At 42.3% G+C, this 26,093-nt stretch overlaps 1 protein-coding gene across 5 annotated transcripts in view; it reads right to left on the bottom strand.

The window, feature by feature from the left end:
* The window catches only part of LOC306916560 (NXPE family member 3-like), a 34,561-nt gene extending 10,384 nt beyond the window's left edge, over window positions 1-24,177 (bottom strand). For 2 of the 5 annotated variants that reach the window (XM_079494474.1, XM_079494476.1), the window contains exon 1: window positions 8,386-8,844. Coding sequence is in view for 1 of the 5 variants with exons in the window: in XM_079494473.1 (XP_079350599.1) it covers window positions 24,119-24,150 (32 nt within the window). In the remaining 4 variants the exon portion in view is untranslated. Of the gene's footprint in view, window positions 1-5,623; window positions 5,708-8,385; window positions 8,845-14,802; window positions 14,935-24,118 lie in introns of those variants that run through there. The other 3 variants (XM_079494473.1, XM_079494475.1, XM_079494477.1) reach the window with 3 other exon arrangements.
* Window positions 24,178-26,093: the final 1,916 nt, after the last annotated feature.

The raw sequence follows: 26,093 nt of genomic DNA, 5'->3' as shown, positions 1-26,093 counted from the left end.
GCCAAATTCCAGCAATGCACTCTTGCACGTGTGAGTTGGTGCTGGTTAACTTCTAGCTCCTAGTTCAATATTGGAGAACCCTCCACCCTCCTTGCGTTCTCCACGTGTAAAACAGATGTACGTGTTCATTATTGCCGGCTGTGACATTGGCTAATTAAAGGGCCTGCCCCCTGATCCTCACTTACTAATATCTTTTTTAAGCCTCTTCGCAGGCTATGACCTGTTACTAATTCGATGCATTGACATCGAAATGTTGTCATTTTGCCTGCGCCACCAGGAGGCCGACTTTTGTAAAACACATTTTTTGATATTACTCCTCCAGATTCTGTCCAAAATCTCACAAATCGTTACACAGTATCTCTATGGTCATGTGCTCAAGTCGGATCTGTCCGATATTTCATATTCCATCCTAATTGGCTATAATTGGCTTTCACAGTTTGCAAGATTGCCCCGTTTTGAACAAAAGCCTCAAATCATGAACGCAGCATGCAATTTACGTGAAATCTTTCACACATTTTCTTACTAGGCTGAGGAATATATCCCACCCTTTTCACATTGGCCTGTTATAGCGCCACCAACAGGTTGATTTCTGCAAAACACATTTTTGGAACAAAATGCCTCAAATCATCCAATTGCCATCAAAGGCGTATGAAGAAAGGGGAGAAAAATAAATTGAACAGCAAAGAGAAACATAGGATAGGCCTTGGCATGTTGAGGAAAGTTGAAGTCCTCAAATTACTCGTCCTAGATATATATAGTTGTTGCCTAATAGCCTAAAATCTACACGTATGACTATCAATGGACAGATGGATATCAGTTCCTATTTGCTAGTTGTTAGTTCAATACAGCTAATCAAGTAAAATAATGTCCTACAAACACAAACTACGCAGCCTATCTGGCTTTAGAAATGGCAATATCATAATCGCTAAATCATATTGAATGACAGGAGTCAAGCAATTCACAAAGTGAAGATTTACCACATATAATCCAACAAATGCATGCACCAACCTTCAAGATATGTCCAACTGGACTACCAAAATCCTCCATGTTCCTTATATACTGTAACTGTATCCTTGCCTACTGTACTTTTGTTAAATTATCTTACGTTACGAGTTGGGAACATCCCACAAACGAACAATGATGCTGACCTAGTATGTGACAAAGCCACGGTGTCCACTGTACTGTATTATAATCCTTTCTTTTTTTTTGTCTTATATTTGGATATATTGTTGGCTGAAGGTAGCTGGAAACTAAACACCTCCAAAGTCATCATACCCAAAATATGAGCAGAATAAGAGTTCAGCTGTAGCTGTTTATTGTTATAATGGAATTGTTTTGAATGAAATTGGTATATGAGCAATTACAAAAAGTGCTGTGATTATAAAAAGTAGAGAAAGTAAGGCTTGCATTGGGTGCAGTACTAACCTCAAACCCTAACCTAACCATAACCGCAAGCACGGAGCAGCGCATGTTTGCCAACCGTTCGCCAACCTTAATCTGGTCGCCAACCTTAACGCATGTTCGACAACCTTAATCTGGTCGCCAACCTTAACGCATGTTCGACAACCTTAATCTGGTCGGCAACTTTAACGCATGTTCGACAACCTTAATCTGGTCGGCAACCTTAACGCATGTTCGACAACCTTAATCTGGTCGGCAACCTTAACGCATGTTCGACAACCTTAATCTGGTCGCCAACCTTAACGCATGTTCGACAACCTTAATCTGGTCGCCAACCTTAACGCATGTTCGACAACCTTAATCTGGTCGCCAACCTTAACGCATGTTCGACAACCTTAATCTGGTCGCCAACCTTAACGCATGTTCGACAACCTTAATCTGGTCGCCAACCTTAACGCATGTTCGACAACCTTAATACGGTCGCCAACCTTAACGCATGTTCGACAACCTTAATCTGGTCGCCAACCTTAACGCATGTTCGACAACCTTAATACGGTCGTTTTCCGCATGTCGGACCAATGACTGGTCGGAAAAGCGTACGGACCCCTTTGCACTTCATGTTTTGTATTGCAGGACAGAAGGGTGCATAGCATGAAATTAACACAAAACATTTTGTTGCTTTATGTTGCTTGGACTTATATGTTAAATCTTCTTGATTCATAGTTTTGTCTGCATTTAAGAAGTTAATTATCCAACATAGACATTTTCCCAGAAGTTGCTCTTTGGCAGGGAGCATATTATAATGGAGCTGCACATGCAGTACTGTTGCATCACTTTACTCACTTTTACAGCCTGTGCAGACTGTTATTTAGTTTAAGATCATTGTGATATGTCCAAGGAAAGAACAAGATAATATATATATATATATATATATATATATATATATATATATATATATATATATATATATATACATACATACATATATATATATATATTCTCTTGTTCTATATATATAGATCATAACTTCAACACAGCCCATGTCTATTAAAGTTCTATAAATTCTACCATTATTGTCTCCACCAGGCCGAAGGCATGGGGAGAGAGTATGTTTTGCACTCCGTCCGTCCGTCCGTCTGTCCGGCGTCCGTCCGTCCGTGTGTCCGTCCTTCCGTCTGTGAACAGCTAATCTCCGGCACCGTTAACCCGGTCGATGCCAAATTTTGCACACACACTCCCTCGATGCCAACGATGAACCTCTGCACCAAAATCTCCAGAACGGCCAGTTATAGCGCCACCAGGAGGCCGCTTTGTGCAAAACAAGTTTTTGGACAGTACACCTACAGATTTTGTCCAAACATCACGCAAATTGGTACACAGTCTCTCTAGAGCCATTCAACAAAACAGGTCTTTCAGATTTCTCAGACTCCATCCTGATTGGCTAAGATTGGCTTCCAAAGTTCGCAGGAGTGCTCAGTTTCAAACAAAATGCTGCAAATCATGAACACTTTGTGTGATTTCCGTGAAATTGTGCACGCACATTCCCACTAGGCCGAGGAGGAAATGCCACATGAACATTTTCAACTCAGCCTCATGGTGGCGCTATAACTGGCCCAAAGGTGTTTTTACCTCTAACTGCACGGATCTGTGGATAACTTTGTATGCCAACTCCCTAGAGGCCAAGGAATTTTTTTTCTCACATCTGCTCTTTATAGTGCCACCAGGAGGCCGACATATGTAAAACCCATTTTCTAATATTACTCCTTCAGATTTTATCCAAATTTCACGCAAATCGGTACACATGCTCTTCATAGTCATGTGATCAAGACGGGTTTGTTTGATTTCTCATAATCCACCCTCATTGGCTACGATTGGCTTCTAAACTTTTCAGGAGTAGCCCGCTTTTTACCCGCTTTGTACAAATCTACTCAACGCAGCGTCCGATTGTGGTGAAACTGTGCATGCATATTCCCACTAGGCTTTGGAAGAAATGCCACTTGGCAGTTTTCAAATCAGCCTCATGGTGGCACTACAACAGGCCAAGCCGCGTCACACACACACACACACGTTTATATTGCTCCTAAACATTTTGCCAAACATCACACACACACACTCCTATCTTCCTGGTGGAGACCTGTGCCCAGAAGGGCACTTTTTCTAGTTGTATGATAAAGGGGAGGGGTTAGGGGAGGGGCTGATAGTGTGATGTCACTATATTACTGTTTATTTTATTGGCCCGTTTGACTGTCAAGGGTTCAACCTCCAGGAAGAAACCCTAAATACAAAGTTAATACACCATTGCACATAAAAACGACTTCAGGGTGTCTAATGAAGTACTGTCACCTCATAGACACATGAAAAACTGGAAAACATACAAAGATTGTGGAACTCCATCTTTAACACTATTGCTGCTACAATGGCTCAGTGAATACTAGGAGTAGAACATGTTGTCAGCCAGGCCACATTATCAGCTCATTTTCCGACGGGAAAATGAGCTGACCTTCCAACAAATGGGGATAAAACGCAGTATAACGCCCAAGTGTTTAAATTGTATATAAGTATGAAAAATAAATCAGACACTTATAGTGTCTTAAACTAATTAATACTAGCAAGCAACTAACAACACTCCACCTAGCACAATCTATGTAAAGCGCTTTGGATAAAAGTGCTCTATAAATGCACCATTTAACATTGACCTATTACCATATAGCACTTGCAGGCTTTAATATGCAAAGGATGAAATGTAATTTAGATAGCATGTATATGTACATAAGAAAACCCCAGAGAAACCATATGTATATGATCAGTGTGGACAACACTTTTCTAGAATAACACAATGGCTTAAAATACTTAATTCACATTGGCCGGGGCGGCAGTGGCTTATATAGGATTTTTGTTTTTTTTTTACAGGGGAATCCAATTGAGACCAAGGTCTCTTTTTCAATGGCGCCCTGTATACAAATGAGAACATTTACAGCAGTGATTTTTACATACATGATATAGACACACGGTACAAAAATATATAATGCACGAACACACATACACATACACAAAAACAGAAACAGAACCAGAATCTTAAAACCACATATTACAAAAAGCAGGTGCATACGCCTTCTTCTAGTGTGAGGTCAGTTCAAATTATTTTAAAAATAGCATATGAAACAAGGACATATCCAGCTTCAACTTGTCTTGACAGATATTCCATAGCTGTGGAGCATACACCCTGAAGGCAGTATCTCTCAGTTTAGAATAAGTTTTTGGTACCTTCAACAAAAGCTTATCTTGAGATCTGGTACCATAACTTGAAGTAAAGCACACAATGACCTGCCCCCGAGCTGTATCCAGGAGCTGTTCTGGCCTACAGTAGAGCGAGCCGTTACAACCTACAGTAAGAGGCACTGCCATGTTCAAACAAACAAACACCAGAATAAACACTAAAGAGAGGGGTGTATATCGGTTAGAGGGGTCTAGCTGTGGAATGGATTGGATGACGAATTAAAAAATAGTACAATAAACAAATTAAAAAATGTGTATAGATCAAAAATGGTAGATAAATATAGAACATTGATATGATGTGAAATACACTTCATATATCCATCTCAATACTATAAAATGATGTCATGATATTAAGTATATTTGACCAATATTATAATACCAAACAACGAGAAGGTTTGTTTTTAGTACATTTTTGTTTTTTTTCTTTCGTTTTTTTTGTTTAGTTTTTGTTGGTTTGGTTTTAAAATGCTGTCAGTAGCATGTATATACAAAATATCTCCATAATCAAATATTGGCTTGATTGTTGCTTGAATTATCCTCTTTCTATTTTCTTTAGAAATTATAGAATAATAGAAGCCACTCACGCGGTACAATCTCATCATTGGTCAGGGTCCGGTTGAAGAAAGACTATATGAAAAGCTCCGCTTCTGGTGTTATATACTATTTTTCAGATTTACTAAAGTCACCGTGACATCAGCTTGTGACTGCAACTTGTTCCTGTTCGCAGATGACTCGGCACTGCTAGTCTCGGACAGGAACAAACTGCAGGTTGAAAAGGCCCTCAGCTCTGAACTAGGTAGAATTTGCACCTGACTCGCTGATAACAAACACCTGGGAAAAACTGAATCCATTCTTTTTGGATTAAATAGTAATCTCAGCAAGGTAGATGGCTTCTTGGTTAAAGTGGGTGACAATATTATCACACGAAAAGATGAAAATAGCCTACCTTTTTATTCCGGTGATAAAATGGCCACCAACGTAATCAAAAAAGTCAACCAAAGAACACGATTCCTATACATGCAGGATCTCCTCACTGTTCAACAAAAACACCTTGAAGACCCTAACAGGAGCCCTCGTACAAGGTTTCTTCGACTATGCTTGCAGCTCTTTTGTTACCACAACACCTCAAATGCCCTTAAAACAAGGCTCCAGACTTCCCAAAACAAACTGGTCAGACTACTACTTGGCCTCACTCCCCGAACCCACCTTCCATCCGAGTCTATAAATAGAACAACTAAAACAAAAATACATCACATGCGAATCCCTTGATTCCTTCAAAAACACTCTCAAAGGGCACCTACGGACGGCTGCAATTCGAAACCGGCCCCCGTAAAATCTGAAGCTCTCTCTCTCTCTCTTTGCATCATGACACTTTCACTTCTGTTATTATGAGTGTTCTTCAGTACTGTAGTACCACCTGGTATGGATGTTTGTCTGCAACTGAACATTTGCTGCAACTGAACATTTGTTCAAAGATTGTTGGACAACAACTTCAGAAACTTTATACATCCACGTATGATAACAGCATCCTAAGGTTAGCAAGGAATATCACCTCTAATACTAAGCATGTGTTGTATGGAGAATATAGGTTGCTACCTTCAGGAAGGAGATATGGTGTACCAGCATACAATAAAGTCAGACTAAAGAGGTCCTTTGTCCACCAGTCGACCTTGAGGCTTAATCAGGAGTCGTAGTAGCCACAGGATAATCTAAGCGGTGGATATGGCTCGTCTTCATGTCTTTATGTATGTAAATTGTCTTGTTCTTTGTGTTATGTCAAATGTGTGTACGTATATGTGTTCTGCATACTTGGCAGCTGTGTCGCAAGACAAATTTCAGTGTGAACTGACAATAAAGTACTATATCATATCATATCATATCATGACATCACTGAGAAATTGAGAATAGAAGGAATCTATTGGACGTAAATAAACAACCGACAATAATAGGATGACTATTACTAATCATCCATCTCATAGTAAGTCTAGACTACAGTCACTTGACCTTTGACTTTGACCTGACTTTTTATCTCAACTTCTTGGTTTTCTTTCACATTTCACACAGGGCCCTGCAGGCCGTGGCGCTTAAGCTCCACTAAGTTCCATTGTTAATCCGGGCCTGGACCATGCAGCATGCGTCCAATGCATAAAGAAAATGCACTCACACTGGACAAGCGCTCATTCTCAGCTCATAATAACAAAGCAACTAGCCGGAAGTCGCGAGAGAGACGAGAGTTCTGAGCGAGACTTCACGAGAGATCAGGAAGTTGGAGCGAGCTTTCCAAAAACAACACTACGGCAACACATTTGCACAGTGTGAACTAACTGCAGACATGCTGGTGACTATATATTGCAAGAATTATTAATTTTGGTGCGGATTTTGATATGCAAACTATGGCAATGGTCCAGTCTCTTCCATTCTAAGCGGGAACTAAGAGGGACTTAACAGGAGACTGGGGGAGAAGCCAATAAAGGAGCAATATGAAGAGAAAAAAAGAAGAAAAAAACTATTCTACTTGTCTTTAAAGGAATTTAAAGATATATTCAGTGATTTCACTTGATTCAAATACCACTTATTTTTTGTTTTGTTGTGATAATCCTCCCTACTATAGTGTGCTGACCATATAAGCCTTTCCTCCCTGTCCCAAGTTAACCCCTGGGGTCAAAAAACCTTAGCTAGGTGGCCCAGCCTTCATCCAATCAGAATAGAGAGGGCCTTCCGGCAATCATGATGTGCTGTTGGCCTGTCGCGTGTCCCCCTACTGTAGTACGTGCATGTGCACATCTTGTTACCGGGCGGACCGGAGGTTTTTCCAAATCACCCAAATCACTGAATGCTCCTTTAACCCATTTTGACCTGAGATCAGATTCTAAAAATGTCTTCTACATCCTGACAGTTTTCTGAAAAAGCTATGTTTCTTTGGAAACTTTGGAACGTAATAATACCTGTTGTCAACTTGTCATAGCACCCGTTTTAACTGTCTGTGTCCAGGGGCGGCCTTAAGGATCGGGAGGCCCCATTCATGACGTCATAATTTTAATAATTAATATTATAAATATTATTATAATTTTTTTGTCAAGGTGAAAGCCAAGTAGAAAAATACACAAAAGCAGCTTGATTAAACAATGTTTTACTTTAAAGATGGAGTGCCACAATTTCTGTATTTTTCCAGTTTTTCACGTGTCTATGAGGTGCCAGTACTTCATTAGACACCCTGGAGTTGTTTTTATGTGGAATGGTGTAATAACTTTGTATTTAGGGTTTCTTCCTGTAGGCTGAACCCTTGAAATGAAATGAAATGAAATGAAATCTATATTTACCCAGGGTATCTGGGCTAAGCTCAATAACTTGTTTCCAGCCAGGCCCTGCTCATAGAACACATTTCATCGTAGTGGTTGATGCCTTGTTCAAGGGCATTTCAGCGGTGGTAATTTTAACGTGTCGGACGGCTGATTCGAACTGGGAACCTTCCGGTATCTAGACCGCGCCGCTATCCGTTCGGCCACCGCTGCCACGACAGTCAAATGGGCCAATGATATAAACACTGATAGTGTGACGTATTACTATTGCACGCACACACGCGCCTCCCCCTCTATATATTTTATTAAATACGACAACCTCTGTGGGCGGAGCTGCCTGCTACATACACACCTGTGAACTGAACGGCGCAGTTTGCTAGATTTTCAAACATTTCATTTCACTCATTACCAGTTCACAGCAGAGCAGAGTCAGCAGACGTCCATTAGATTGTTTTTCGTTAGATTGGAACTTGGAACCAAGTAGATGTTCACGTCGGGTCCTCAGGAAAGGATTAATCAAGGAAACCACAAACCAGCCTTATACCTGCTCTGCTGCTCTTGCTGCTCTCAAGGAGACAGGAGTTCAGGTTGTCCGTTGTTTCTTTTATAATCACAGTGGCCGGGCTTTGATACAGAGTGTAGTGTCACAGTGTGCATTCTTGTTGGCTGTTGTACCTGGCCTAATACTTATACAAGGCTGTAAAGTCAAGGATTAGAAGTATATCTGTTGTCGCGCTGGAAGGCATGTTGCCATGTCTGGCTATTACAAGCGACTTGGGCTTGTTTTCATATAAGTAACTTGCAGGGGAGATGTGGTTGACTTGACCAATGGTTCATGTGAAGGGCCCTCAGATTAATATGTTGTTAAAAGGATTGGTGTTGTTGAAACTATGATTTAATTGGATGATGAGATGAGCTGATTGTGACAATAGGGTTAATATAATTGGAGGAAATAAATAAATGATTAAAACAAATCAGAAAAAACAGGTCTGATATGGTATGGATGCATGGATTATAGGCCTACATGAATAAAATGGTGGCAGTATAAGTGCATAATGGTGCTTATCCGACATCTCAGAAATAGTGTTAACTTCTAACATTTGTGTTACATTACAGACACCAATTTGTCATTTTGTAAACAAAAGGGCAGAGCCATGGGCTGTCCTTTTATAAGGAGGGGGAGGGACTAGGACAAGTGGGTGGTCTTAAAGGAGGAGGCGGAGGGACTGGATTAGGTGGGTGGTGCTAAGGTTAAACTCACGCATACCTAATGAACTGGTGGGTGTGTCCACATAAAACCATCATTTTAACAAATGCTGTACACTTTTTTGAAAAAATTATACCTCCTTATATAACTAACACCTGATGATCATGTTTAAGTGTGGAAAAAAATCACGGCACTCCATCTTTAAGGTATAACTGGAAGGCAGCATAGGCTATAGGCTATACAATGATGCAATCGCAACTCTCAGCGCTGCTAGTGCAGTGAGTGCACACACTGGGAAGTGGGAACAATTTCAACCAAACAACACAGGTCAATGTGACATGACAGGTCGAGTACCTAGGTAGGTAAGTGGACGTACAGGATGAGGCTGTGCGTGCGTGCGTGCGTGCGTGCGCTACAGACCCGAGAAGTCCCTGACTGCAGCCCTGTACAGAACCATACCCCTCTCTCTCTCTCTCTCCAGAGTGCGTGCGTGCGTTGGATGATGGCTGAGTTTGGGGTTGCAAAACGAGCCTATGAGGGAGTGGGTGGGACGTCAAATCATTATGAGTGAGCAGTGAGCACACACCCTCAATCATCCCTCCCTCCATCCATCCCTCCATCCATCCATCCATCCATCCATCCAGGCCTATACTTGCTGTCTGCAATGACTGCATTTCAAAGCCTTTCCCCTTCAGTTTATTTAACCCTATTGGCAAGGGATGCCAATGGGTGGTGAAAAGGGGAGGGGTCGGTGAATGTGGAAATTGTAATGTAATTGGGTCACAGCGAAATGTTGCGCAATAACAGTATGTCATATCTGACAGTTGTCATAAATATGACAGTTGCATGGATGCAATGTAGTGTAGATGGATTCCTGTGGCATGCATAATATTTTGTGCATAGAGAGATGTGTGCTAACGGAGTGATTTGGGAGTGATTCGGACGGATAAATGGGCATATTGCTTTGCACCCCTTATAGTTGTAGGATGAGCATCAAAACAATATTTTAAATACTTTTCATTAGCACATGCATGCATTTACATTCCATAGGGCTGGACCACACATCGACCCCATTTGGTTCTGTTTTCTGCATCTTCCTCTGTGACCTGTCACCTTCATGTCATCTCTCACAGTCAGCATCCTTAAACCTCCTCTTTTGCCATACCTGGCAGCTACATCTTCAGCATCCTTCTCCCAATGTACCCTTCATCCCTCCTTTTCACATCTCAACCATCTCAACCTCACCTCTCTTGCTTTATCCCCAAACCTTCTAGGCTGATCCTCTAATTTAATAATTTCTGATAATGTCCTTCCTTTTCACTCCTAATGAGAACCATAGCATCCTCAATTCTGCCACCTCCAGCTGTGCCTCCTTTTCATCAGTGCCACCGTTTCCAAGCCGTACAGCATGGCTGGTCTCACTACCATCTTATACATCTTCCCTCTCACTGGTAGCCTTCTGTCACAAATAACTCCTGACACATGTGTCCCATATTCTCAATACACTGGCTTCGCTTGCTAGAACATTTCCATCTCTATACTCACCTTAACCTGTTACACTACTGTCTACTGTCTAGCCCATTGGTACAAATCATTCTCCCCACCCCCCACCATCTCTCTTTGCCTTACCTCTCATATACTTACTGTACATCTCATATACTTTATCTTAGCCCTCACCACTTCTTAGCCCACACCACCTCACCTCTCTCTTCGCCTTACCCATCATCTCCTTTTACTCCTGCTTACTTCCTTCCTTCCTTCCTCTGTCAACACAGGGAGTCTAACCACCGACTATCCCGCTTATTACATGGCTAACTAACATAAATTAATACATTGACCCAAAACACAACAAAGAAAGTATTCCATAAGTTCGCGCTGGCTGCGTCTGCCCAGCTGCAGGGCTGCAGCACTGTCAGAAAACAAGGAAGTGAGTTGATCAAATATAATCCATTTTCGGGTCCTGCTTCGTCTATTTCTCGCTCAAATGTTTTCAAAAACATTTTTAAGAGCAATGTTTAGCTGTAAATTACATTGTGTGTCACTAGTGTGTGTGTTTACATGGCTGTTATGTTGGAAACGGCAGTAAATCAAGCGGGGCGCAGCCGCGCAGCTGGTGGTGCTCAGAGGGTTTGATTAGGCAGCGGTCATTATACAGCGGAGCGGTCATTATCATGAGATAACTCACCGCTGAATTAAGCGATTGACCAATCAGAATCAAGCATTCAACCAAGCCATGTAATAATAATTAATAATCTCTTTTAGAAGGGAGACCTGGGCTACAACAAGATGGCAACATCTAACTATAAATGCTCAAAGTCTGTGTGTGTCTGTACATCTGTAATCCACGTAACTCGAGAACTGTTCGCCCCACCGACTTCAAATTCGACACACAAGTTCCACACACCCACAGAGAGTGCAGTGCTCGGTCTCGAGTCGGTCGGACCCACGGTTGTCCAGAACCGCCACAAAAGGCCTTTTTCATTTGGCGGCCATCTTAAAAAATGACCACCATATTGGATTTTTCGTTGGCTCGGTTTAAAAAGTTAAAGAGATGACCCAGAGGAATGTTCATGCCAAATGTCACGCTTGTATCACCAAGTGAAAGATCGTTCCTATTATCTGCTGTACTTATGTGAAAAGTGGACCGGTTAAGTAATCAATTCAGGTGTGGGGTTGCCATGGCAATCAATTGGCTGAGGCAGAGGCTGGAAATTGCACAGGTGAGGGGATTTAGGCTGATTATAGGCCCTGCACTGGCAGAGCCTGATCGAGCAGAGCCTTTTGTTCTGGAGAACCGTGGGTCCGACCGACTCGATACCGGGCACTGCACTCCCTGCAGGGGTGTGGAACGTGTGTGTCAAATTAAAAGTCGGTGGAGCAAACGGTTCTCGAGTTACGTGCATTACAACCGTACACACACACACACACGCACGCAGACACACAGAGACGTGGCACATTTATAGTAGGATACCTGGCACTGGGACGGATTAACCCCCACAAGGGCCCCTGGGCCGGTACATATTTTGGGGTCCCCATAGCGTGCGTGCACGCAAAATCTTCGAGTTTTTCCGTGTTTTTATCAACTTTTTGACCTAAATTTAACTAAATCAATGGCCAATGAAGGTCCCCAGGACCTTTTTTCCAGGGCCTCAAACCCAGTACAGAGCGGTCCGATTTCCCCGAAGGGCCCAGAGAGCCAAGGGCCCCTGGGCCACGGCCCCATTGGCCCAATGGCTAATTTGGCCCTGCCTGGCAGTACATGTAGCTGTCCCAGCAATGGGCAATTTTGTAATATTTGAATGTATTGCTTACCTTTCTAAAAATGTGTAATATGTGAACATTGTATGTATTTTCGTTTTGGGTAACATATTGTGTTTGTAATGGTGTAGTGCAGGGATGGGCAACTTTGACGACGGGGAGGGCCAATATATTTTCACACTCACTCCAGAGGGGCCGCAGTGCATATTACTGTCGTGGCAAAAATAGCCGATCTACAAGCTCAAAACGCGTCGCAATGCGACACGTTTTGAGCTTGTAGATCAGCTATTTTTGCTAGATTTGAATTGAAAACCAAATTTGAATTGGCTATCCTGAAAAGTATTTTTTTTTTAAATTTAATTTCAAATACATTTCGTTATAGTTATGTTAACTTTATGAACTAAATACAAATACATTGGACATAGACAATAACATTTTAATACTACTCATTAAAGCTACTAAAGCTGGTCATGTTTCCATGTTTGGAATTGTAACAGCTGAAATAAAAAATGTAGTTTATCAGTATCCCAATATTAACCTGAGGGCCGCATTAAGTGAAGGTGGGGGCCGCCAGTTGCCCATGTATGGTGTAGTGCCTTCTACTGCAGGGGTTCTCAACGTTTTTGGCCGGGGACCCCCGGAAATGCTTTGGCAATGTCTCGGGACCCCCGCCCCGCCCCCTCCCGACCCCCAATATAAATTGACTGCTACAATAACCGAGCTTGTAGGTCTGCTATTTTTGAAAAATCGTGAAAATAAAATTGAAAAAAAAAAACATTTTTTTTTTTTTTTGAAAATAATTTGGGGACCCCCTAAAATAATTTGGCGACCCCCCGAGGGGTCGCGACCCACGGGTTGAGAACCCCTGTTCTACTGCTCAGTTAATTGAGTACCACAGACGAATAACAGTCTAAGTCCACACTATTGATCCATAATATATAAATGATAGATAAGGGTTCAGGACAACAAGGCCTTTTCGTGGAGGGGTCAGTCTGAAATTTGGACTTAGACAGTTTTTCGTCTGTGGTACTCAATTATGACCTGTTGTAACTTGTAAGGCCAGGTGATTAGACTAATGTGATTAGTGTGAGGCAGCATTGAGAGAGTTTCAGAGGTGAAAGTCAAAAAAGAGCGTAAAAAAAGAGTCCTTTAATTAAAGAAATATAAGATTTAAAATTAACTCTCCTAAAATAATTGGCAGAAGGTGCACACGGTACGTTACCTGTTGTTGTTTTGTTTGTAAACAGTGTTGTCATTTCATCGTTATTTTGTTTGTGAACATGTAAAATATGGACATTTCATTGTGTTTATGTACGGTGAATGTGGACATTTGATAATATGGACATTTCACGATTGTGGATACTTTAAAAAGACAGCATGATTGACTGACAACAAGGACATTTCATATTTCATGTTTAGAATTCACTGTTAAAAAGAACGTTAATGTCATTCTGCTGGTTGAAGAAGCTTTAGGAGCAGTTATAGAACCATTTGGTAGGATCGGACCGTATAAGAATTAGTAGTGGTGCAAAGTAACTAAGTACTGTAGCCTACTTAACCCATTTAGTCCTGGGAACGATTCTACAAATGCCTTCTAAATCCTGAAAAACCCATGTTTCTATGTCAGTGGTTCTCAAACATTTTCATGTCAAGGACCCCCAGAATTATATGTAATTGGCCTCCGACCCCTTCTCAAAATGTGTTGTTCCAGGGACCCCCCAGAAGCAAAGATTTGAGTTAAAAACGCTCGCTCTGAAAGAATATATTCAAAGATTTGCGCCACGTTTCCACGATTTTTCAAAAATAGCAAATCTACAAGCTCGTAGCGCGGTAGTCTGGAGCTTGTAGATCTGCTATTTTTCAATAGCTAAAGTATAACATTAAGCGAAACACCAAAAGGGGTTCAGTAACATATAAATCAGATATTGTTCTTTTACTCCACTACATGTATTCGAAAACTTAAGTTACTAGTTACTTTGTAGATTTTGATTATTCAAAATCTATTAATGCAAAACTAATGCAAAACATACATTAACCACTTCAATTTCAGGCCACTTGAAAATAGCCAATCTACATGCTCACAGTAAGCTTGTAGATCTGCTATTTTTCAAAAGATGTTTTATACATTTGTAAACTTGAAACGGGACATTCTGCATAATGAGTACTTTAACTTTTAGTACTTTAGAGTACATTTTGATGCCAATACTTTTGGACTTTTAGTAAAGTAGATTTAGAATTTCTGACTTTTACTTGTAACAGAGTAGTTATACTATATTGCAGTATTGATACTTTTTTACTTAAGTAAAACCTTTGAGCACTTCTTCCACCACTGTACTTGACACATTAATCTGAGAATCTTACCTTTTGGTTGCATCTAGTCGTCCTACAAGAACTATATCACTCCAGCATTAGACCAGTCAAACATTAGCCCTCCATGCATCTTTGTCCTGTTTCACACTGACCTGCTGATTTGGATTTTAAGTTTGACTTAAAAGGGGAGTCTTATTTTATGTCCATCCCTGTCGCCTCCTACTGCATATTGCAACGAGTACAGACTAGTACGTATGTATGCAGTGGGGCTGGCCGGGGAGGATACAGACTGGGGCCGGCCTGGGAGTAGCTGGGAGTCTTACCACTGCCATAAAACCAGCAACAGATCACCAGCACTGGCTCCCTGTCACTTTTAGAATAGATTTTAAGATTATATTATTTACTTTAAAGTCCCTGTACGGCCTGGACCCTTTATATTGACACACCACAAAGGGCACTGAGGTCAGCAAACAAGCTGACTCATTTAAAGGGGAATTCCACTCATTTTCAACATTTTACTATAGGCCTATATAATGCACTACGTCTCTGCATGCGTACGTGTGTGTGTGCGTGCATGCACGGTTGTAATGCACGTAACTCGAGAACTGTATGACCCACCGACTTCATTCGACACATGCGTTCCACACCCCCACCGGGAGTGCAGTGCCAGGTATCGAGTTGGTCGGACCCACAGTTCTCCAGAACCACCACAAAAGGCTCTGGTCAGGTTCTGCCAGTGGGCCTAATGAGGCCAACTCCTTTCACCTGTGCAATTTCCAGCCTCTGCCACAGCCAATTGAGGCTCAACAATCGGGCTCTGCCATTGGCCCAATTGATTGCCAAGTACACTTTTCAGTTTGCAGTCTTCACACACAGACACATACACAGATCTGTGTGGGACACCGGCTGACAGTTAAAACGGGTGCTATGACAACGTATATCATTAGCTTGCCAAGTTGCATCGTTCCCAAGTAGGCCGGTGGCCGACTGCGACGGGCACGTACAGGTCTAGTCCTACTATATGTGCGCCACGTCTCTGTGTCTGCGAGCGTGCATGTGTGTGTGTACGGTTGTAATGCATGTAACTCGAGAACCGTTCGCCCCACCGACTTCACATTCGACACACGTGTTCCACACCCCCACAGGGAGTGCATTGCCCGGTAACGAGTCGGTCGGACCCACGGTTCTCCAGAACCACCACAAAAGGCTCTGTTCAGGCTCTGCCAGTGGGCCTAATCAGCCTAAGTCCCCTCGCCTGTGCAATTCCCAGCCTCTGCCTCAACCAATTGATTGCCATGGCAACCACACACCTGTCAATTGATTACTTTACCAGTCCACTTTTCACAGTCAGTCCGTTTGCCCTCTTCAGACACAGGCAGACAGGCAGATACAACAGAGAGATCTCCATGTGGGACACAGACAGACAGACAGTTAAAACGGGTGCTATGACAAGTTGACAACAGGTATTAGATTCGTTCTCAAGTAGGCCGGTGGCCGACGGGCACATACAGGTCTAGTCTTGATGATGTCAATTTCCCCTTAAGGAGTAGGGTGAGCACCTGGTTATTCCTGTTTTTTTTCTCTTCGTAAAATAACACTGTTTCTGGGAAAGTAGGAGGCTGAAACCAAAAGTGTAAGGAGGGCTGGGTCTACCGAATATGAGAATGTATTACTGGGCAGCTCAAATTCGAGCAGTGGTGTCGTGGGTGTTCGGAGATGGGTCTCGTATAGAACAAAACTCAATACCACTCAATTTCTCAGTCGTTTGTAAAGGATTGTTTGATTTGCATGCTTGTAGATCAGCTGTTTTGATTATTATTTTTGTAAAATATTTAATTTGGCCTTTTTGTGGTCCAGGTTTTTCCCTTCATTCCATGAAACTCCATGAATGAGGATGAACACAATGGCTAAGTTCCAGATCGACAACCTGTTTTCTGTCCTACCTGGACGGTAGGACCTCTGATTCCCTCCATAACTACTCCATTCATTCACAAACACTGCCTCACATTACCCCTCTGACCTTGAAATGACTTTGATCCTCTTAAGAGGATAGAGAACAACTGACTTTGACCTTGACCTCGACTTTTGGGTTGAATTTACTCTGATTTATATCTGAATTGTTGTTTATTTTATTTTGTTTTCTTCTCTTCAATAATAATATAATATAATATCAATAAGCATAGTTTTCAGTCTCTTGGGTTCTTTATGTTTTCAATGTAAATTCCTTCCACCATTACACCTACTTCTGAAAGCAGTACTAGTCCATACATATTCTTATATCACTAAGTATATGCTACACCAGTACACCTACACATACCTTATTGTCGTACTTCCCTTAGGCAGTTCTCGGATATAGAGGGTCTACTCTTTGGAATGCTGTTGATCCTAGACTGAAAAAAATCTCCATCTCTGCTAGTCTTTAAAGCAAACCACAAACAAATACTCTTATCCAAAACGTAGTAGTTTAATTCACAGTTGGCTACATGTGTAATATATTATAATGTTTGTAATATGTGTATATATATATATATATAACTTATGCATATACTGTGTGTATGTACTGCATGTAATTTAGTATTTAAGCATATCTATTTGAATGTATTACTGGTTATTTTGTTTTGTTTATATTTAATGTCTGATTCTTCAAATTAGGGGAAGTTATCGATAAGCCTGTGTGAATAAATGAAACCTAAACCACGCACGCACGACGCACACACGTGCGCTCCCATCCCTGAAAGTCATAGATTTGGATGAGAGCCTCCAGCCACTCTCCAGCTCCCTCTGCTGGGAGGATAGTGAAGTGGCTGTGGGCAGGGTCACTGGTCTGCTTGAAGTGAGGAGCTTTAGGAAAGTGTGGAGATTCAGGCCAGCGGATGGATTCCTTTAAGGAGCGTTCCTTCAGAGCGTCCTCAGGCGATAGCTTCTGACCCTGGCAGCTCCATGGGGCTGCTATCGTGGTGAGGAGGAGGAGGAGGAGAACATTCTGGGACCTTGGAGGTTGGGTGACTTATTTTATACTCCTGAACCGATTATATGACAAAGGTCTCAATGCTTCAAAAATTGTGTTTGTTAACGAGCTGGTCCAGGCGGCTCCCGCTCCATTCACTGCCATGTATTTCATGGAACTTAATTCCGGTGCGAGATTTGCCACCGAGAGCGTCATGGTGCAGCCCAGTCACATGACCATGACTTCTGTAAGCTTCCTTGTCTATTAGTCGGTAGCAGCGCGGTCAAAATTTCATTATGCTATCATGTGTATCATGTGACGTGTCAAACTATATGGTTTTTCATGATTCTCAATCCAATCCATAACAAGCACACAAAAATACTCCCCCCCACCTCCCTGACACTTTTTTCTCCCTGGAAATAAAAACGTCTGGGTTTCCGAGGCTACCTAGCCTGGATCCACAAGAGGGACTCTTGAGGGAAGCTACAGTCTGATAATCAGGCTAGAGGCTACCCTGACACCTGCTGTTGTGTCTTCGGACTGGGCCGTGTTCGAGGACGTTTTCCACTGAACCCGCCATGATAACGCAGGACTTTGAGGCAACGTGACATGGCCTTCGGAAGATACAGTATGCTCGGGAACACACTTACACAAACACATGAGAATGAACTTTGACATCAAACTCTCTCATGGACATGGACACACATGTCTTTACACACAGCCGCTGACCACAAAATATCTGATTGATTGATTTTCTCAACAAAGTCCACTGTCACCACCTCTCTAAAACGAAACGCCTGCATTTCTACAAGGCCACCTTCTCTGTTGCAAAGTACCCAGTGGTGGAAAGTAACTAAATACATTTACTTAAGTACTGTACTTAAGTACAATTTTGAGGAATTTGTACTATTTCCGATTTCCAATACTTTCACTTCTACTTCACTACATTTTGGATCCAAATATTGTACTTTTACTCCACTACATTTATTTGAAAACTTTAGTTACTAGTTACATTTTGGCCATTTGAAAGTAGCAGATCTACAAGCTCACAATGTGCCGCAGATTCGCGACGCATTGTGAGCTTGTAGATCGGCTATTTTCAAAAGATTTTGTACATGAACTTGTGAAATGGGACATTCTGCAATATGAGTACTTTTACTTTTAGTACTTTTAAGTACATTTTGATGCCGCTACTTTTGTACTTTTACTTGAGTACATTTTTAATACGGGACTTTTACTTGTAGTACATGTACAGTACATCTACATGGCAGTATTTATACTTTTACTTAAAGGTATATTCAGTGATTTCACTTCATTCAAATATCACTTATTTTTTCTTTTTTTTGGGATAATCCTCCCTACCATAGAGTGTGCTGACCATATAAGGAGTTCCTCCCTGTCCCCAGTGAGCCACTGGGGTCAAAAAACCCTAGTTTCAGTTTTGGTGGCGGGTGGCAAAGCCTTCATCCAATCAGGATGAGAGGGGCCTTCTTCCAATCATGATCGAGTGGTTTACATGCTGTTGGCCTGTTGCACTTCCCCCCCACTGTAGTGCGTGCATGTGCACATTTTGTTACCGGGGCGGACTGGGTGGTTTTCTAAATCACCCAAATCACTGAATGCTCCTTTAAGTAAAACATTCAAGTACTTTTTCCACCACTGAAAGTACCCTACTATATAGGGCATAGCAATTACATCAAGCAATCCAGGCTGCTGTTGAATCATGAATGTAAGAGCCATTTATTTTCTGTTTGTTTCATTTCTATAATAGAGGGTATGCGCGTGACATCATCAAACCAAGAAGTTATGCAGGAAGGCCTACTGAGTGGCAAAAAACTACTTTCTGGCCTTGACAGCCCATACATCCAAACAGAACAGTCCTATCTGATTGCATTAAACAACATTAAACAATGTTAAACTCACTTTGCATGTTGCTTTGCCACTCGATTTGCCACTCGATGTGCCATTCACTTTAAGCATGCGCATACTCTCTATTGATGACATCCCTGAAAGGCTGTCAAGGCCAAGGTTGGCCAGGCTAAAGTGAGTAAACGGTAGCACAGGTGTGGCTGAGGTGAAGAGGCAACCGGTTTGTTGACTTTATAGGAACAAAGACTGTCGTTTGTATTACGCTGACTTATCATATCATATCATATACTATAATAATTAACTCAATATCTGAATGAAGTTCAGTCACACGAGAGAGACTCGGAGTAGAACCGCTGCTCCTTCGCCTGGAAAGGAGCCAGCTTAGGTGGTTCAGGCATCTGGTTAGGATGCCTCTCGGGCGTCTCCCTAGGGAGGTCCTCGACGCACGTCCCACTGGGAGGAGACCCCCGGGGCAGACCAAGGTGCAGTTGGAGGAAACGCATCGACTCACTGGCCTTGGGACGTCTCGGAATCCCCCAGGAGGAAGTCACTAATGTTGCTCTGGAGAGGGAAGTCTGGAGCTCTCTGGTGGAGCTGTTGCCCCCGTGACCCAACTACGGATAAGCGGTTGAAGATGGTTGGATGGATGGATGTCTGTCAGAAACACTGTCGTAGCTCCTCACTGCCAGCATCAATTGCTCCCACTTTTCACACAGGCATTGACCATAATATTATGTTCTTAACGAAGCCCCTTTTTCCCATTTAACTTTATTAGTGAATTAAAATTGCCCCATCTACTTACATGGGAAAACGTGCAACCTCACACCTCCGCCCCCTAGCGACAACTTCATCACAGGCCACTGTTCTCGGTGTTACCCCACTGGCATCCTTCCTCTGCTCCCGCCACAACACAACAAACAGTGGCCTATACAATTTTGCGCCTGGCCCACCGATCAACAGTGACGCCCCTCTCTTATCTCCTGCTTTCACATGTTTACTTCCAAGTTCCACCACTTCCGACATCAACAGCCCACTTACATTTTCCAAACTTGTGTGTGTGTGTGTGTGTGTGTGTGTGTGTGTGTGTGTGTGTGTGTGTGTGTGTGTGTGTGTGTGTGTGTGTGTGTGTGTGTGTGTGTGTGTGTGTGTGTGTGTGTGTGTGTGTGTGTGTGTGTGTGTGTGTGTGTGTGTGTGTGTGTGTGTGTGTGTGTCTAGATAGATCTTTATTGTCATTGTAGTACATCAATTCATATTTCAATTCACTAAAATATATATGAAACTAACAAACACACAATCATACTTCCTGTCATTGCACAACCCCTATTGCACTTAGCATATTGTACAATACACACTAATAATAGTAATTGCAGCTGTTATATTGTACAAACCCGTAATTGCACTTAACTTATAAGACACCAGAGAAAAAACATGTATTGCAGCAACAGATCATTTCTTAGCAGCATTGAGTGTGACCACCGCTGAGCTGTTACTGAATCTGCTGGTCCCTTACTTCAGGGGTTCTCAACCTTTTTGGCCGGGGACCCCCGAAAATGCTTTGGCAATGTCTCGGGACCCCCGCCCCGCCCCCTCCCGACCCCCAATATAAATTGACTGCTACAATAACCTTAACCCATTTTGGGCGGGAACCCCTTTTGGTGTTTTAAGCATTATGTTATAATTTAGCTATTGAAAAATAGCAGATCTACAAGCTCATAGCGCGCCACCGAGTGGCGCGCTACGAGCTTGTAGGTCTGCTATTTTTGAAAAAAAGTGAAAATAAAATTTAAAAATAAATATTTTTTTTTTTTTTTTTTGAAAATAATTTGGGGACCCCCTAAAATAGTTTGGCGACCCCCCGAGGGGTCGCGACCCACGGGTTGAGAACCCCTGCGGCTTACTTGATCACTGAAATCTGAGCAAACAACCCTTCCACAGCCCTGGCATCAAACCAGTTGTGTCTTTCCTCTCCTTCCTATGCCTCGGACAGGATGGGTGGTTCCCACAGGGAAGTACAATACAATACAATGTCTGATAAAAGAAAAGAAGCCCTGCGGCTTCTTGTTTATTTTGGTGTCCTGTTGCATGCAGTCAATTCTTCTCTTACATTTTAATCCCACGATTTTGCAACCCACTTTTTCCACCCAGTGTCAATTATCTAATGTAATCCTGGACGCTACACTCTCTCTGCCAACCTGGCTCCCCAGGTTGGCAGCGGACTGACCTCATGCTTCCTTCTATGCATGAGGAGTCCAAGCTGCTTCTTTTCACCTGACAGGGGGGGACTTTCCCTGGTTGGACGTAGAGCGTGGAAGGAACACGTTATTCCAACCAGTTCCTTTCCCCTTCATCAGGCCAGGGGGAGGTACAGTTTAGAGACCAGTTTTACTGCACGTTTTCTGTGAGGGTACCACTACCTACCCTGCATGCACTCAATTCATCAAAGATTGTACCTTACATTACACCTAGACTGACTCAAAGCAGGAACTTTAGCAACCCCAGAGAAGGAGACCTTTGGAGAGACATGGCTTTCCACATGCCTTCTACAGGGTTCACTTCAGTGTTCATTTCGTCGACTAAAACTATGACGAAAAGCGTTTGTCGACTACGAACGACTTTTTTCACTGACGAAAACTAAATGGAAACTAAATTAAAACTAAGCTATGATGACTAAAACTAAGACTAAATATATTGACAATTTTGTCAAATAAAAACTAGACTAACATGTTAGGAAGGGACTAGTGGACTAGAGATCCAGTATAAGTAAAAGACAAGTCATTTTGCCCATGGTTGTATGCTGAAAATAGCAGATCAGAACAGATCATGAACAGAGCGCTGCGACGCGTTGTGTGAGCTTGTAGATCGGCTATTTTCAGCATGTGTAAAATCAGCCATTACGACGGCATCAAAGCCCGCCAAAACACATTTTAGTCGACTAAATCAACTGTAGATTTAGTAGACTAAAATCTTATTATATTCATTTATATTTAACACTAAAACATTGTCAAAATCAACACTGTTTCTCATCAGCGTAAAATACCGCTCACTTTGATAGAAACGACAAATATTTACGCTATATGCCTTGACAAACTCGTGAGTAAAGCCCAAACCACACCAATGATTACTCCCTGCAACCATTATCCCCAATGGCAGTCACAAGGACTGGACTGCTTCCCTAAATAGTTTCAGATAGATTAGATAACCCCTTCCTGTATGTAAGCACACTGTATTGCACAACTACTGCTAACGTCTGTACCACAGACACAGAGGTAAATTATAGGTAAACTTTATCCAAGGCGCTTTACATAGATGCGCTTTACATAGATGCGCTTTACATATGCTATACATGCATTACTATTCACCCAGTCACACACACATTCATACACCGATGGCGGCGGAAACCATGCAAGGCACCAACCAGCACATCAGGAGCAATTATGGGTTCAGTGTCTTGCTCAAGGACACTTCGACACTAACTCTGGGGGAGCCCGGGTTTCGTACTGGCAACCTTGCGGTTACCATCCCCCTGAGCCACCCCCGGCCAAGTCTTACCACATGACAGTTTGTCTGTTGGTGATCCCTGAAATATATACCCCTACTTCCACTTTCACAAAGTACTATTTAGTTTATAGTTCAAGTTCTTTTTCACTGCCCTTGAAATGCTCTGCCCCGGTCCCAACATTAACACTATTGTTGCTATACAATGGCTCAGTGAACATAGACACAATGGCTACATATGGCTACATGTAATAATAATAATGATAATTACTACAATGGCTCAGTGAATATAGACACAATGGCTACATGTAATAATAATAATGATAATTACTACAATGGCTCAGTGAATATAGACACAATGGCTATATGTTATGGCTACATGTAATAATAATAATGATAATTGCTACAATGGCTCAGTGAATATAGACACAATGGCTACATGTAATAATAATAATGATAATTACTACAATGGCTCAGTGAATATAGACACAATGGCTATATGTTATGGCTACATGTAATAATAATAATGATAATTGCTACAATGGCTCAGTGAATATAGACACAATGGCTACATGTTATGGCTACATGTAATAATAATAATGGCTCAGTGAATATAGAAAATCCAGTTAGTCCGGCAGCCAACAGGTTTATTTGGATTAAAGTGGGAAATTTGGTATATTGTTTGTTTCTTTAAAAAAAAATATACATACATTCATGAATCCACTTGCTGACCGGCTGTCAGTATTGAGAAATTTGTTTTATAGGGCTTTATAATGTGACCATATCATTAACATCCTATATACGTTTTTTTTTCATGATTCTGAATCCATTAGTTTTGCACGAAAAACACTCCTTGGGCTAATAACAGGGCCATATAGCCACTTGCCCAAATGTGCCCAAAATGTGCTGACCTCTCACATGTGTGTTTTCTGTGCTACAGTGTCTTATACTAATCCTCAATTTGAATACTATAAACTAAACATGACTCAACGTTCAACATAATATTTGTTACGTATACGTACAGTATACGAGAAGCACTAGATAGATCAGTCTTACCTTTGTAGGCTAAACATCAGCTCTCCACACATACACACAGCTCCTGTTCCTTCGTCCTGTTTCACACTGACTGACCTGCTGATTTGTATGTTAGGTTTGACTCCAGTGGAGTTTTATTTTATGTCCATCCCTGACCCCTCCTATACTGCATATTACAGTGCAGCTACAAACAGTTAGGGAGTGGTTAGGACAGTACGTGGGCCGGCCGGGGGAAAATACAGACTGCATGGGGCCGGCCTGCATGGCAGGGAGTTGCTGAATGAGCAACAGGTCTTTAGAGCAGTGCCTTTTATCATATCAAGGTCCATTATGTATTGGGCATTTGAGCCACGCACGCCACGGACCACCATTCGATGACATTTATAGCCTCTCAGACCTAAAACTAAATAATATTTTGTTGTCTTTGGATAAGTCTTTGTCCACATTTCCATGCTGTTGATGTGTTACCGTATGGGAGAGATAACTGTTGACCAAAATAGCAATTCTAGGGCGCCTGCTGGCCTTGTGGTCCAGACGCATGCCACATTTGGAGCTCCATTTTCGTCACGGCTAAACCCCTTATCCCTAAACTTCTTTGCCTTTTTTTTTTTTTCTTTTTTTTACTATTTTGCAAAACATTTTTGAATAGTTAAAATGGCCAGTCTACAAGCTCACAACGTGTCAATGTAGATTGGCTAGTTGAACTATTCAAAAATGTTTTTCAAAATAGTAAAAAAAGGCAAATAAGTTTAGGGATAAGGGGTTTAGCGGTGACGACAATGGAGCCCTATAGGCTCTAGCCTGACAGCGCGTCGCATGTTCGAGTCCTGATCATGACGACCTTTGCTGCATGTATCTCCCCTTCTCTCACTCCCACTTTCCTGTGTGTCTTCACTAATAAAGGCAAAAAAGATCTATATAAGGGTCCATTTGGTTACGAACTCTCCATAATTTAGCTGGGGACCACCTGGAACTGCTTCAGGCCTAAACCACGGCAGTTGTAGTCGCAGCAAGTGACGCACGCACGCACGCAGGCACGCACGCAGGCAGGCAGGCGGGCGGGCGGGCGGGCGGGCAGGCGCACGTGCACGCGCACGCGCACGCGCACGCGCACGGTAACTGTTAATGGAGATGATTTCCCTATTTAAACATTTTACTATGTCATTAATATACCTTAGAGCTGTTGTGTGGAAATAATCAAAAAGTCCCCCCATTCTGTGTTTCCTAGAACTAGAGGTCTGAAAAAAATCATTAACAAGGTGAAACACATCTTTATGATGTCATCAAGAAAATGCTAGAAAATGCTCTTCATGCAAGAAAATGCTCTTCATAATAAATGAACAAAGGTGTGCCTGGCTGCAGTAGTAGCCCTTCGTTTGGTTTCAAACCGTTTGGGATTATCAAGGACATGCAGGACATGCAGTGGATCTTCCTTGCTCAGCTGAAACGCTCTAATTTTGAGGTCTACAGTGCACAGTATGCCAATTGTGTGTAATTTTGGGGAGGAATAGCTAGGTTGCGTCTGGGCCTGGCTATGTGACTTTTTGGAAGGTATATAATATACAGGACTAGCATTATGTCATTACTGTATGGTGCAACTTAATCCTGAAAATTCACTGGCCGGACAAGATAAGCAACAACGATCTCTGGATGAAAACTAAACAACTCCCTGCAACAGAGGAAATTGGACAAAGAAGATGGAGATGGATCGGGCACACACTGCGCAAGCCAGTATCAAACACCACCAGACAGGCTCTGACTTGGAACCCTCAGGGGAAGAGAAACAGAGGCCGGCCCAAAAACAGCTGGCGGCGGGATCTCCAGGCAGACACCAAGAGGCTAAGATGCACCTGGTCGCAGATAAGAGAAGAATGCCAGTGACCGAGAACTCTGGAGGACCCTTGTCGATGGCCTATACCCCAGTAGAACTCGGGAGGACCCTTGTTGACGGCCTATACCCCAGTAGAACTCTGGAGGACCCTTGTCGACGGCCTAT

This window comes from Electrona antarctica (assembly GCF_951216825.1).
Source record: "Electrona antarctica genome assembly, chromosome: 23".
Classification (NCBI taxonomy): Eukaryota; Metazoa; Chordata; class Actinopteri; order Myctophiformes; family Myctophidae; genus Electrona; species Electrona antarctica.
The sequence above is the reverse complement of the archived record's forward strand: the minus strand, read 5'-3'. Positions and strand labels throughout refer to the sequence as shown.